This window comes from Gossypium hirsutum, chromosome A10 (genome assembly GCF_007990345.1).
Source record: "Gossypium hirsutum isolate 1008001.06 chromosome A10, Gossypium_hirsutum_v2.1, whole genome shotgun sequence".
Lineage (NCBI taxonomy): Eukaryota > Viridiplantae > Streptophyta > Magnoliopsida > Malvales > Malvaceae > Gossypium > Gossypium hirsutum.
Genome location: NC_053433.1, coordinates 116854030 through 116869406, shown reverse-complemented (window position 1 = coordinate 116869406; position 15377 = coordinate 116854030). Strand labels below are relative to the sequence as shown.

The following is a 15377-nucleotide window of genomic DNA, read 5'->3' as shown; positions in this document are numbered from 1 at the left end:
GCGAGTCTAAATTACCATATATTGTTTTTTTTTTTTTTTAAATTCCTCTTTGTTTAGTATTTGCTGTAAAGTTTTCTATTCATTGCAAAATGGGATAATCTTTTTAAGGCTGAACTAAAAAGTTTCTTACCAAATATTATTAGTGTTATTGTTGGAAGAAACAATTACAAATTTCAAGTGTGAATCGTAAAATAGATATAAAAAATATTTAAAAAATAGATGATAATATTATATGAACTCAAAGGGAAAAATAATTAGGCATGTTTCAATTATGACAAAAATGAAATGGAGTGACAATTTTCTTAATGAAGAATTATAAACATTTATTGTATTAATTAATTATGAACGTATTAAGTAAATATATTTTTTTAACATTAATTATATTATAGATTTTTATCATATTTATTTTAATTTTTAAATAGGAGGATAATACGTTTTAGGATAACTTAATTGAGTTAAGATTTAATCGACAACTATACAAATATATTTAGATTATTAACTTGTTAAAAATTATATAGGTATAAACTAATTTATTATCATTATGACACAAAAGGTATATATAAATATAATGTATTTCTTGCAATTGACGTACTTTTGACAAGAACAAATCACTGTTTATATATTGCAATTCGAGTTCACGATGTGAATTGTAGGCTTGTAGCTCATAACTATTAAGCTAAATACGAATCCATGAGGTAAACGCTCTAATTATTAAACCAAACTTTGAGTTGATATAAACATGATATAAATCACTGGGAATTCAAGGTAAGGAATTCAATTTTAATATATGCAATTTTTTCATGGGCCGGTTGTCCTGTTTTGCACTTTAAAAAATATATATTTTTTATTATAATTTATTTTCAACATCTAAATTTAAGATTACATGAATAATATATTTTAAAAGATGGATGAGTGATTAAATTTGGATAACAATGGATGGGTCGTTAAGCGTGGATAATGATAAAAAAAAAATAACCTTAATCTTTGGTTTGTTAGTCATATATATCCATTTGGCATTTTATATCATGGGTTCGAATTATAGAATTATTTGTTTATGATATGTATGCGTGATAGTGATTTATTCTTATTAATGGCGTACGAGTTTTTTTAAAGAATTAAAAAATATTTTTTTTAAATATTAGATAAATTTTAACCGTTATTCTAAATAAATATTTTTGAATAATTTGTAAATAGCATAACCTAATAATATATGATGACTTAGCTCAATTATAGATGGAAAGTTTCAACAAACAAACAAATTAACCATACTTTGCCTTTTGATTCATTCCACACCATATCTACTCTCCTAAAGTGCTCGATGACCAACCCAAAAAAATAAAAAAGAGCACTTAAATCCATGAAACAAGGCCTCGAGCTAAAAAAAGAAGCATGGGGGAAGTTGTCTTGTAAATGGTCATCATCAACATCCCATGTTTACCTATGTCCCCATTACACATTCATTCCCACCATTTAAGCTTTGTTATTGCTTTACAACAATGCTTCCTTTCCATGATTGGGTGATCAACTACAATAAAATACACACGCGTAAATATCTATGGGTTAATTCACTAAACGTCCCCAAATTATGACCCAAATTCTAAATTATTGTCCCCTAAACTTCAAAACCTCTTAATTGAGTCCTCAAAATTCAATATCATATCAGTCAAATTATTGTATCACTCTAGCGGGTAGTTTAGGCATTGAATTCCAGTTCGGATTTGACATGAACTATTTTTAAAACATGTGGATCAAATTGTAGTCATGTGTTTACTTGCTATACATATAACTTATATTTGACATGTTTAAAAAACATATAATATCATTAAAAAATAGATACACTTGTGTATACAATTTGAATGCAGGGACAAATCTAGAATTTTCTTTTAGGAGCTGATAAAATTGAATTATAAATTTTTGAAGAGGTCAAACTACAATTATATCATTGTATTAACTTATAATTGCATGATTTAAAAGGACTAAATTTTACCATTTTGGAGGGAGGTCCTTGCTCGCCCCCTAACGTTTTCCCTATTTGACCTACATGCTTTAAATATGAACTACTCAACATTGCTGATACTTTTAGAACTCAATTCGAACATTTTGAAGTTTTTAAACTAGTTTGAAATCTAAGCCAATTGAGGACTTCAAGCACAATTAACCCAATATATAAAAAATGTTTTCTTTTTGCCCCTGATTACACTGCCGGATATCAGATTGATCAACCCACTTCTTTTTTGTCTTTTACTTGAAATCACCTTTTTAATCATCTTCCAAAATACAATCTTCCTTTTAGTGGGGGGAGAAAGAACTCATTCATGTATTTACCGACAAACATGAGTGGAGACAATTGAAAAAATGCCAAAACAAAATTTAAAGAAGTGGCAAAAAACTTGGGTTCGGGGATGACCTAGATTTCACGCGTGCCCCCCCCCCACCCCCACCCTCTATTGCTCTTTCTGTTTCTACGTAAAATCTCTTTATAGGGCTTATAGGGGTTAGGTCTAGGGGTTTAGGGTTAAGTTTCTCACTGATTAACATTTTCTTTTTAGACCCATTTTGTCTTTGGAGGTTGGATTTACTTGCTTAGGATCAGATTACATCAATACCCGACATTCATACCATACACATTTTGGCTCTTTTTCCAATCTCACTCCTTTGGCTTGCTTGTTTAGTTTTATTCAATATATTTATATTGACCAAATCTCACTTTTAGTGTTTGTATTAGGTTTGAATTGAGTATTTAGTTTATATACTTAATTTCATCCTTACTAAATTTTTTGAATTTTAAAATTTTAGTTCTGATTCATTCAGTAACAGTTAAATTTATTAGGTTAAATATGCTATTAGTTTATATTAGGTTAATTATATGTAAGTCGTGGATTTAATCTGTTTTTTAATTTGATCATTTTTAGTATTTACAATTTTTAAATTTTGAAATTTCAGTTCAATAATTGTTAAATCTATTAAGTAAAATAATGTAAGTTTATTGTGAGTAAGTGGAAATAGAAAGATGATATGATATTACAAAATGTAATATTTTGTTTGCCGCAAAAGATTTCATGGCTGCTGTATGGATTGGAATTGAAGTTTTAAAATTCAAAAAAATATAAGAATTAAAATATAATCAAATTAAAATATAAAGACTAAATTTAGAAGTTACAGAAGAATTGATACCAAAATTTGACCTTTCTTTTTTATCCTTGAACATGATCAAATATCATATATCAAATTTATATATTAAATCAAATATTCAAATCCAAACATTGTAATGTGATCTATTGATAAAATGTTAAATTTTTAGTTCTAAAGGTTAAATCTTATACAACCAATTCTCTTTATAACAACCGCCCTCTATAACAGCATTCCGCTAAAACGGTCAAGTTTGTTGCAAAATTAATCTTTTATATTTTATTTTTACCTTTTATAACAACTTTCCATTTAAACAACAACATCCCTAAAGTATGAAGTACACTCTTTACTAAATTAGTTATTTATAATAACCTCGTCTTAAATTTGAGTAGAATTAGTTCTACTCCTAAGTGAAATTATAGAATAAATTGACAATAGTACTAATATCAACTGAGTTAAAACTCAATTGGTACATCTAAATTTAAAATTATAGAATAAATGTAAAAAAAAAAGATAAGGTGAATGGATGAAATAATGTTATACTATTAAAATGCAACTCATTAAATTATATCCAACACAAGTAATGAATTGAAAAAGGCTAAAACGAAGTGGTTTAAATTATGTTGGAGTGAGAAAGTGACGGCAGTGCTCAAAGCAAAAGGGGTAGAAAGTCTAAAGAAGGGATGGGAAATTCAAAGAAAAGGATTAGGTTTCTAACTCTAAATTATATATATACAAACATCTTATTAAATTACTTTCAACATGATGCCTTGAAGTTAGAACACTGTCAAGTGCTATGGGACAAAAGTTTTTTATGTTCAATTTGTTTATCAAACACCTTTGGGAATTGTAGACCCAAAAAGAAAAAAAACCCAATAAATAATTTTCTTTGCCCTCTAGTCCTTGACTGAATCAAGATGTGATCTCAATCTAGCTAGACTTTGATCTAAGTTTAATCTTGATGAATGTTACCGAGGTAAAACTAAAAAAATTGGTTTTTGAATATGTAATCCCTTTTTTTTTTATCTTAAAGTAGGTGAAATTAGAAAATTGTTTAGGGGACAATAATGAATCATAATTTTACGAGGGAATAAAGCATAATTTTATCATTCTAAAAGGGTTAAATGATAGATTTGTCATTTTTAGGGGTCTAAACTCGTTGTCTGCTCCCTTCTTGTCTACACTCGTCTTAAGGGGGATCTCTTCCAAATTGAATTTCGACAAATATTAAAAAAATCATCTTAACTTATATCATATTTCGAAAGGATTATTAGTTGATACATTGATAATGAAGTTTTTTAACGAGCTGGAGTTAAGAATTAATCACATGCCTAATTTTTTTTTAAAAATCTCAATTAAAAAGATATGACAATTTTTTTAAAAAATGATTTTCAATTCCCATGCCATGCAAAAATCTCCAATTTTCTTTCAAAACTTGGTAAGTTTTCAAAACCTTGCATGAGGACAAAACCTAAATTACAAACCAATCACTCTTCTTTTTTGATTATTACTATTATACCATTCTCTCCTCTTGCCTACAATTAAACTCGTCAACTTTCTTTTAAAATTTCCAAAGGAACGAAATTTAAATCTTTACTCTTAAAAATGAAAAATTGGTTTTTTAGTACTTTCATAAATAATGAAATTAAAAGTTTATAAATAATCGGATTGTACTATCCTGTTAAAATAAAAAGAATTTTATTTAATTTTTTAAAAAATAATGAAATCATAAGTTCATCTATGATAAAATTATGTTTTAATCGCTAAAAATTTTTACAATTCAATTCCTCCACTAAATAAATTTTTGAATTCGCCTCTGAACTTTATATTAAAAAATTAAAAAAATAATAAACAAGCTTATAAATGAAGAAGTAGTTTAATCCTAAACTAAACTCAATCAATTATAAAATCAAAAGTGATTTTTTTTATATGAAATTCGAATATAATTCTTCACAACCCCTCTTTAATCCCTAAATGAGGTTATTTTTAAAGAAACTAAAGATTAGTTGCCTAAAGACAGGAAGCACAGTGACATAAGAAAAACCCAAGTGGTTGATATGTATATGTATATGTATATATATGTATATGTATGCACGTATGTATATAAATAAATTTTTTGTTAAACTTTTTGGCTGGTCATGAGTTGTCTGTCCCTCCCGAATCTCAATTTTGGTAGGCTTTACTGTCTTATAGTTGGTGTTCCCACTCCCTTAAAAGAAGGTTTTTCTTTATTACAAATATTTACAAATTACTACAATCCATCTTAGAAAAAAACCTTTTATTTATGTTTTTTTTACTGACAAGTTAATGTACTACTCATTGAGTCAACCTAACTCAGTCTATCTTTGTCAGTAGTTTCGATCACAACCCTCCAAATAGGATCCAAACAATGTGAACTTTGACTTTCACTTACATCTATATTCTTTGTCTCTCATGAAACATAAATATTAAACTATACTCATACCAGAAGTATGAATGTTAGATTTGAGGGTAGAGTTATTATGAAGGTTTTTGTATTAAAAATTAGATTATATTTTGTTTATTTTATAAAAATGGGTAAATTAGTTCATGTATATTAGATTAAAGAGTAAATTAGTTATTCTATTAAAAAATTCATCCATTTCTATTATTAAAAATTGGTCCCTATATGTCAACATAAGGTACATGTGGCACGCCACATGTCACTACTTGGTTATTTCATCAGTTACGTTAGTTTTTAATAGTACAAAATGGATAAATTTTTTAATAGAAAAGATTAATTTACTTTTTAATTTAACAGTACAAAATGAATGTTAATAAGCTACTAATTAATTTAGTGGTAAGATTTCGTGTGGGTTTCAGGCTTGTTGATGTTGAGGGACGAAACGTAGGGGTAAGCAAGTGCGTTAGCTTCCTAACTAAGTTGGCCAACTTCAGTTTTAGTCCCTTTCACATATTAATAATTTAATTTTAAGTATTTTCATCCTTTGGATATAATTAAAAATCTTTTTACCCCTAAAAAATTAATTATTTAATTCAAATCCTTTTAAAATAAATTTTTTAACTTTAACTCCCTCAAGCTTTTATACAAAGTTCATGGCTTCATTCCTGCCCAAGGTTCCAACTTTGAGTGTGAAAACCCTTCTCCCTTTCTTCCCATAGTTGAAGAATGTATAAGGTTTATTTCATAACAATAAAATAAAACTTTATAATCTATACTATAATAAAGTTTTTGTTTGAGTTTGATAGAGTTTGGTGTCATGAGTTAACTCGATACCAATTCAGTTAAAAATTGACTAAAAAATCAAGATTTTTACAAAGTAAATTATATTTTTTATAGAACAATCTCATTATAGGTTTTGATCACATCTCTTTTTTACACAATATCTAGAACTACCCATAATCCTTCCCCAATCAAATTAAGACTCAATCATTTATTTCAACCAGATTTAATATATATGTTTTTTACATAATTTTTTTCACTCACATTATTGATATGGTATAATCGAATATATATAAATATTCGAAATATTATTATACTAATTCTTATCAAAAGGAATAATTGTATAACTCATTGACAAGTATACCACTTTGATTTGTTTCCCCCCTTACCTAATTAAAACAAATTACTTGTTTAGCTATCTAAAGTCACCACTTGAAGTATTAACAAATGTTGAAAACACATTAATTATTGCATTCTTTAGCAACACATTTATTAAATTAATCTTAAATCTTGGATTATTCACATGTCGTGGTGGGTTTTGGACTTATTACACCTTAATAGAGATCTCCATTAATTAAAAGAAAAAGCATGCACACAAACACAACAAAAATTAAATTAAATTGAAAAAAAAAGCCATAATTTAATATTTATTTATAGTGGAAAGTGTTCACTTTACTGAAAAACACACACAAAAAATTAAACCCTATTTTTATACGTGCAGAGTGTTATGAACAGTGGCAGCTTTTACGCATGTCTCACTCTTTGCACAAAAAACCAGACGATCATATCAAACATTTTCATAAAAATCAACCTCATGAACCCTAACATCAAAGCACAACTGATATAAATAATCAAATAAATTACGTGTTTTAAAAAAAACAAATAAAAGGTTTATTTAATGTATGTTGTTCTGTTCATTTTATTTTCCTTCATATATATATATATATATGTAATAAACGAACTACTGTCATTTCAGTTCAGATTTGTTCAGACTTGTGAGAAAAAAACAAAGAAAATTTCTGGGTATTTTCTAGATTTGATTTTGGGGGGTGTTTTTATTTGAAAATATGGAAGAAGGGTTGTCGGGGTTTTGTATTAAAGGGAGTCATGTTCGTGGTAATAATGGGAACAACAATGGTGGTAGTGGAACTAAGTGTGGGAGATGGAACCCTACGACTGAACAGGTTAAGGTGTTAACCGAACTGTTTAGGTCTGGACTCCGAACACCGAGTACTGATCAAATCCAGAAGATTTCTACACAGCTTAGCTTTTATGGGAAGATTGAAAGTAAGAATGTGTTTTATTGGTTCCAGAATCATAAAGCTAGGGAAAGACAAAAGCGTAGAAAGGTCTCTATTGATGAAAATGATTTCATTTCTAGAGACAACATCTTCAATAACAACAACAAGATTTCTTCTTCGAAACGTAGGTTTCTCGTCTTCTTCTTCTTCTTCTTTTAAACTATATTAGTAGTCAATCAACTATGGATTTTTTTTTGTTATACAATTACAAAAAGTTGTAGAATAATAATTTTCAATTTGTTTTTTTTATATCACTCAACTATCTTTGATTTTTGGTGTTTTTATTTTTATCATAGCTATTTGATGATCAAAATAGATAAAATTAAATAATTGAGTGATTATTTTGTAATTTTTCATAATTTAATAGCCTCTACTATAGTTTTCCCTTTTTGGGGGTCAGATCATGTTGTGTCGTGATTGTAAAATGATATTGTTATCTTTGTGTACTCACTAACTCTTTAAGGTTTTCTCACTTGAACTTGCACTTCATAATCAAATATAAGAGTTTTATGTGGTAGTAAAAATGACTCGTATATGAAAAGGTATTGGGTTTGAATTTGGGGACGTACATTATTGGATAACAAATCGTTGAAGAACTTAAAAGTGGCATTATAATATATATTTCATTTGATTTGATGAGTTTTTTTTAAAATTGGATCAACTTGAGTCATGTTTATAAGATGATATTGTTCTTTTTTATGTACTTACTGATTCTTTAAGGTTTTCTCACTCGAAAATGCATGTTAGATTCAAATACAGGAACTCCTCATATAAGAGTTCTATATAGTAGTGAAAATGACTAGAATATAAAGAGTTCTTAAGTTCGAACTTAAGGAAAATGCATTATTGGATGACAAATCTTTAAGAGGACTTTAAAAATATATTATTATAACACATATTTCATTTGATTTAATGGGTTTTTTTTCTTTAAATTTTTGCAGGGTTTTTTGAGGTTAAGGAATATCAATCAGATCAAAGGGTTATTGAGACATTACAACTATTTCCATTAAATTCCTTTGATGAAAATGAGCAAGAGAAGCTGAGATTCCATGCAAACGAATGTAGGGAAACATCATCATTTCCATACACAATCAATAACCCAGAAATGGATCATCCACCATTGGATCTTCGTTTAAGTTCCCTGTGAAAAAAATCATAAAAATGTTTAAAAAAAAGTAATTTTAGGTTTATGCAATGATGAAATTAGGGGTAGAATTAATTTTTATGTTGTAGTTTGGAAATTTTTACGTTTGTAATGGTAATTTCTCCTTTTTTTTAAAAAAAAATTTATGTTAAATATTGAAAATTATATCAATGCTAAGACATTCCTCCTCTATATGCTCATAAAATGATTTAGTTCTTTTTACTTTTTTTCTCTCCATGTTTTATGATGTTTAGATTTAGTTTTCAATGAAATTTTAATTGCTTGGAAATTGGAATTTTGCTTCCTCTCATACAAAAAAAAAAATGTTTGTCTTTCCTTGAGATGCATAAAAATGTATTCTATAAGATTAGATTCTGCCTTGGTTTTGCTTCCAATCTTTGAATTTCATGTATGTGTACATCCATTAATATATATTTAAATTTTGTTTTGGTATTCTAGTAATATAGTTTTTTAATTTCATAAATCTATTTGAAGTTTTAATAGTTTAATGTAGCACTTCAGTAAAATTAGTGTTATCGTGGTGAATATTGTAAATCTTAAGGAATAAGATTGTACAGTGCTTAAATTTCTTAAGAATCTCATCTTGTAAATAGGCTTTAACCTCAATCGTCAATGTAATTTAAAATGTATTGTGTTAGATTTAGCGGAGCTCAACTATAAATACAGGCCTTTCTCTTTATTTGTAATCATTCAGTTGTAATTTTTCAAAGTAATAGAAACACTTTAAAAGCATTTACTCAAACATTTATGAGCATTTGCTTTTTTGTGACTTTTCTATTTGTCATTAGTTTCTTTCTTGAGAGTTTGCTTCTATTTTATTTCAGTGCTTTATAAAATTTCCTTTGTGTATTCTCACTTGAGAATTAGGCTAACTTAAATAGATTTAAAGCAAAAAAATCTCATAAGATAGCATAAATTATTAGCATAAAGTTCTAGCGATGTGACATTAGCAAATAGTACTACACTTGGACATCTCATTAAAAATCATTAAAACAAATAAAAAAAATTAATTTTTTAACCCTTAACTAAATTGTTTTAAGAGATGTCATTGTTTGATGCTCTTTGGCTTTGTGACACTATTTTGATTTTTTATCAGCAAATACATTTTTTTTTTGATTTTTTCTCAGAAAATACATTTTATTAATAAAGAAAAGTGCACTGGTACCATATTAAACATAAGACATTGTTGCGATCAAGGATAATTTCGAAAATTCCGTCAAACGGTGGCCATACCATTTTTCTCATTTAGATGCCTACAATTCTTTTTGTCAAAAATTATACTTAAATTATTAATTTCATCACGTTTTACCTCAAAACATAATACCAAGGTCCCGTCGCAGACCCTCTCCAAGATTAATAAAATTTTAATTTAATTTCAAAAACTGTAAGAATATGTTTCAATTTATTGTTATCAGTTAATTTTGCAATAAAACTTTGATTTAGCTGAAAAAAATATTTATAAGTTTTACATTTAATGTGTTTTTAGTGTACAAATTAGAATTATTTATGATATGAGTTATTTGATCAAGTTCAAAGATCTATTCGAAATTTGAGAAAGTTTAAACATTTTTTTTTATGAAAGTCTTTTATTAAAAAACGAAAGGAAACATTGCTAAGGCGATATCCAATCAACAACAAGAAACAAAACAGGAAACACTTCATAGTATAAGGAAACCATAAAGACCCCTGAGCATGAGCAGAGAACTTAAACATGAGAAAACAGACAAAAAACACATTCCATGCCAAGATCATAAGCCCAAAAGGCATTGCTATGGTAGGGATTGTCAAAGAAATTCAAGACAAGCATGGAACGCAAGGATCTGATGCAGAGGCAGTTTCATGAGTATTGTTGTAGAAGCCATAGGTTGAGGGACAATGAACACCTGGTGAAAAAGTTGGAAATTTGCATTTCTATGTTAGTGCAACCAATCACATTGTTGCATTTTCATCTCTGATCGAAAGCTATGTCATTGGTTGATATACCTCGAAGATCAAAGTATGTCACATTGTAATAGATCCGTTTAAAATATGAGTTTAGCTCTAGTTCAAATATTTAAGGCCTAATACTGACATATTTTCTTATAATATATTATATACTTTATAACACATAAAAACTAGATTTATAATAATCTATAATACTATAATGTGAATATTAAAATAACATTAAGATTCGTATATACAAACTTTTAACAAATGAAAAAAAAACAAGATTATTAAATATTAAAGTAAAACTAATATAAATATTTTTTAAAAAACTTTCAAAAAAACATGATTAGGTTTGAAATAGGTTCGGATTAACTATTTAAAAATATGAGTGGGTTTAGACAATATTAGACCCATATTTCATGTTAGGCCGACCTTGAACAATTATAAAGTGCATTAATATCATACTTAAATCAGACTCGAACCTGATCTAACTTGGCCCATGAGCATCTTTAGTATAAATCTATATACTAATAATAAATTATGTGATTTCATGTGTTAAAAAATTTAATTATCTAAATTTATTTTCAATGGATTTTAAAGACATAGTAGTGTATAGTTCAGTTTCGGTGCATAAAATTATATTGCAAAATCAATATACAAAGGTGAAAGAATTTCCAGAGGAATCACTTCGAAGTAGAAATGTCTATGGGCCAGACTTGGTCTGGTCAAGGCTCAGTGTCAAAATATTTCAAGCCCAAGCCTGTTTTCAGGCTGGGTCTGACCATCCAAAAAGCTTTTTTTTTATTCAAAAATCAATAAAATATAAATATATATATACATGTAGTTGTTATTTTATATATTTTATAATTAAATTTTAATTGAAAATACTTTTTTACTCTTTAAATTGAATTCGAGTTGGGTCAGACCAAAGTGAAAAAATTTTTATCCAAGTCAAGCCAAGCAGGCTATCCGATCCTTAAATAGATCTCGTTCCAAATAAAACTTATTGTGGCATTTTACGCAAAATTGTCACCATATATATTAGGAGCATATCAATTTAGCATTAGCGATGTTGTTACTTAAAATGCCGCAAAAAAAAAAACATTTAATGGCCATTGATCAAAAAACAACAGTGACATTTATAAGAAAAAAGAACTGCCACTAAAAAGTAAATATCCGACATTCTTACAAACATTACTAATATTATATAAACATTACTAATATAATTTTTCAAAAATAATTTTTTAAAGTAAGATTAATAGCTCACCGAAAGGTTTAAAAATACCCATGCTGAAATGTTAGCATTATAATCAAAATTTTAATAATTTACGTTTCAAATGTAAAAACTTGGTCGGTCCAACTTTTTAATAAAAACACTTGTTTGTTCACTTGGGGATAGGGATACATTTATGTCCACCAAAAAAATTTATTTTAGGCAACATTGTTATAAATACCAAAGCAGCCCAAAGGAGGTTCGTGTACAATTCCATTTTAGGCTCATCACAAAAGAACCAATTTGGGAATAAATGTCCATTATCTTTAATTCTGTTGGGCCCAAAATATCATTTGCTCTGCATCAGATGTAGTTTTGTCTAGTGGGTGTTAGAATTATCCCAAACTCCGACTATTAGTCTAATTTTAAATGTCTATTTGAAATTTTAGCGAAAATATTAGGTTAGAAAAATGAGTTCAGACGAAACATTTTTTAAATATGTTTAAAATACATTTGAGTCTAGGTTCTAGCATTCAATGCTCAAACTTGACCCGATTTAACTTTTTTTTTAATTTGTAATATATTATATTATATTTATGAGGGGCAATTTACCTACACCAGTGTAAAATTAATATTGTTTTACATCTTTTCGTATATTTTTGTATTATGAATATTTTAATATAGATTATGTATGTTAAATTTGATGTAAATTTTTTAACTTTTTTTTATATAAAAAAAATTTAATCATTCAATAAATATTAATATAATAAAATTTTCGACCAATATGATAAAGACATCTGACCAGTTCGAAAACTTACATGCAAAATAAGTATAATTATATCGATAAACTCAGAATAAAAAATATAAGAAAGGGTGTAAAACATCATTAGTTTTACACCGATCTAAGTGGATTCATCCCCTATATTTATATATTATATAAATTATAACAAATAAAAAATATTAAATTGTTTGTATATAAAATTATTAAATGTTAAATTAAAAATGATATAAATATTTTTGAAAAATAATACAATTGAACCTAAAATAATTTTAAATTAATCATCTAGAAATAAATTAAATAAATTTTTAAATCGGTTATCGAGTTAGATTAGGCTTGAACAAATATCAAATGTGTTAATATTACTTTTAAACCTTACTCAACTCATAAACATTTTTAGTGAGAATCTTTAACAATAACATGATATTCCGTGACTACAAAGGTTCTCATTAAATCAATTTGATGCTATTTTTATTCCATTTTGAACTTACATTTTTTTTTAAAAGATATCGAATTTTTTACTACGTAACACATGACACAATGAAAGCTATAAATAATGACATGAAACCAATAAACCTTTTCCAACAATATTTGGAAGTTATTGGTAATTGAAATGGTGGTGAGATGGCATAGCAAGAGTAGGCCAAAAGCAATAAATTATTTTCATGTGCCATTGAGTCAGTCCCATTGTAGAAGCAACAATTTCTGTTGTTGTTGATTGCATCATCAAACCATGTGACTGTTCTTTTCCAAAATGCTCCCTCTGCTCACCCAATTTCTTTTTCACTCCTTTTGGGAATTAGTGACTGAATAACAAACTTAATTTGGGATTTGAGATTCAGTGATAACACAGAAGGATATTTTTTTTTTAAATACAAAAGTAAGAGTTGTTTCATAATTGAATCTGGAACAAAAAAAAATCAGGAATTCAACAAAATATTAAATTTTATAAAAAGGGTTTGGATCAGTCGGTTGAGTCTTAATTCGATTGGTATAGATATTATTATCAATGTAGGAGTGTGGGTTCAAGTGCGTTAAAGCACATTATCCTCTTATTTATGAGTGAGGGAGAGACTATGGATAATTATTAATATTGTGTCAAAAAGAGCGGCTATGATTCGAAGCTAAAATGAAATTATTAAAAAAAGAGTATAGATCAAAAAATTATTCACCCGACCTATGAATACTTATAACATTAACAATAACTTATTCAAATAGGAATTCTAACATTCATTTTATTGTTAACCCCATAGAGGTTTCAAGTTCTCAATTTTTTATAAATAAATTTTTATTATATTGTTGATTTCCCATTCTTAACAACTCAATCCTAGTACTCCAATTTATGTATCATTTTATTGGGAGTGTAAATTTGTAATTCTTAAATTTAAAATTGTTGGTGCGTGGAGATAAAATTAAATTCATGAAAAATTAATGAATACTTCAAGATGTGTAATCATTGCATTATTTTTTAAAAGTTCTATTCACTGTTACCTATATTTTCGTGTGCAAAATATTTATCGATAAATGAACTTCGAGGATATAATGAAGCTCAATAATTTGACTGTGTTTTGCATTGACTAAAATAGTCCACTGAGTATTAAGTGGAGTATAGTAAGAATATCAAATTCTATAAAAATTTTCTACAATAATTCTTTATAGAATAATTTTTGAACGTTAGAAGAGAAGAACGAAAAAAAAATTCTAAGTTTTTTGATGTATTATGTAAATGAAATTTTACTTTTATTTATACAATTTTTCCGTGTATTTCATAAAGGCATAACTATTCAATAGTTACTTATTTGGACAATCACATACATTAAAAACGAACATAATTATTCATTACATATTAATTGAATAATCAAACCTTTGTCTTAATAATCAAGAAAGTTATAAACTCCTCATTTACAATCACTGAAGCAATACAAATATTTGGCAGAATTACAAAATCCACCCTCAATATTTTGGGGCTTTTTCATTTCAGCCCTTAATTTTTTTTTTGCAATCTCACCCACAATGTTGCAAAAAAATTCAAATAAGGTCTACATTTTTGGGTCACATGGCATGCCACCTTAGTTGCTGATATGGATGACATGGCATAACACATAACCAATGACATGGTAATTTTGGGTACTTTCCAGATCTGGGGAAAGTTACAGCCTTGTACTCATTACTTTAGCTCTTCTAATCCTCTTCCTCATCTCATACGCCAACCACGGGTGCCGACTAAAGCTCCGCTCTTCTTTCAGCTTTAGCAACCCCACCTGCCACGAGCTCATGGCTTTTGATATTCTCGTCGCCCAATCAAGCGTCGCTGGGCAGATTACCAGGTTCAAGCACCGATTGACTTGGGGTTTAGGGTCTCTGTTTGGAGATCTGAACGGTCGAAAGGTACCCACTAACAAGGAGAATCACATACCGGAAAACCAAGGCGATCTAACCGTCGGTGGCAGAGATCTAGCGAAAGAAGAGTTCGAAAGTGGGCCTTATTGTCAGGGATTTCTAGCCGTTTCTGGCTAATCTGGACTGATAAAGTGAAAGAGGTTAGCCATGGTGTCACTTGTCACCGAAAAAAGTAACAGGCACCGGTGGAGAAGGTGGCGGCACTAGGGTTTGATATTAGAAAATGAAAAAGAAATGAATGCTTGAAGAGAATAATAGAAGAA

At 28.0% G+C, this 15377-nt stretch overlaps 1 protein-coding gene across 1 annotated transcript; it reads left to right on the top strand.

The window, feature by feature from the left end:
* Positions 1-7296: 7296 nt before the first annotated feature.
* Positions 7297-8968, top strand: LOC107934981 (WUSCHEL-related homeobox 5). The gene is made up of 2 exons (XM_016867507.2): positions 7297-7756; positions 8574-8968. The coding sequence occupies exons 1-2, from the start codon at positions 7399-7401 to the stop codon at positions 8777-8779; spliced, it is 564 nt and encodes a 187-aa protein (XP_016722996.2). The 5' UTR covers positions 7297-7398; the 3' UTR covers positions 8780-8968.
* The last annotated feature ends 6409 nt before the right edge of the window (positions 8969-15377 follow it).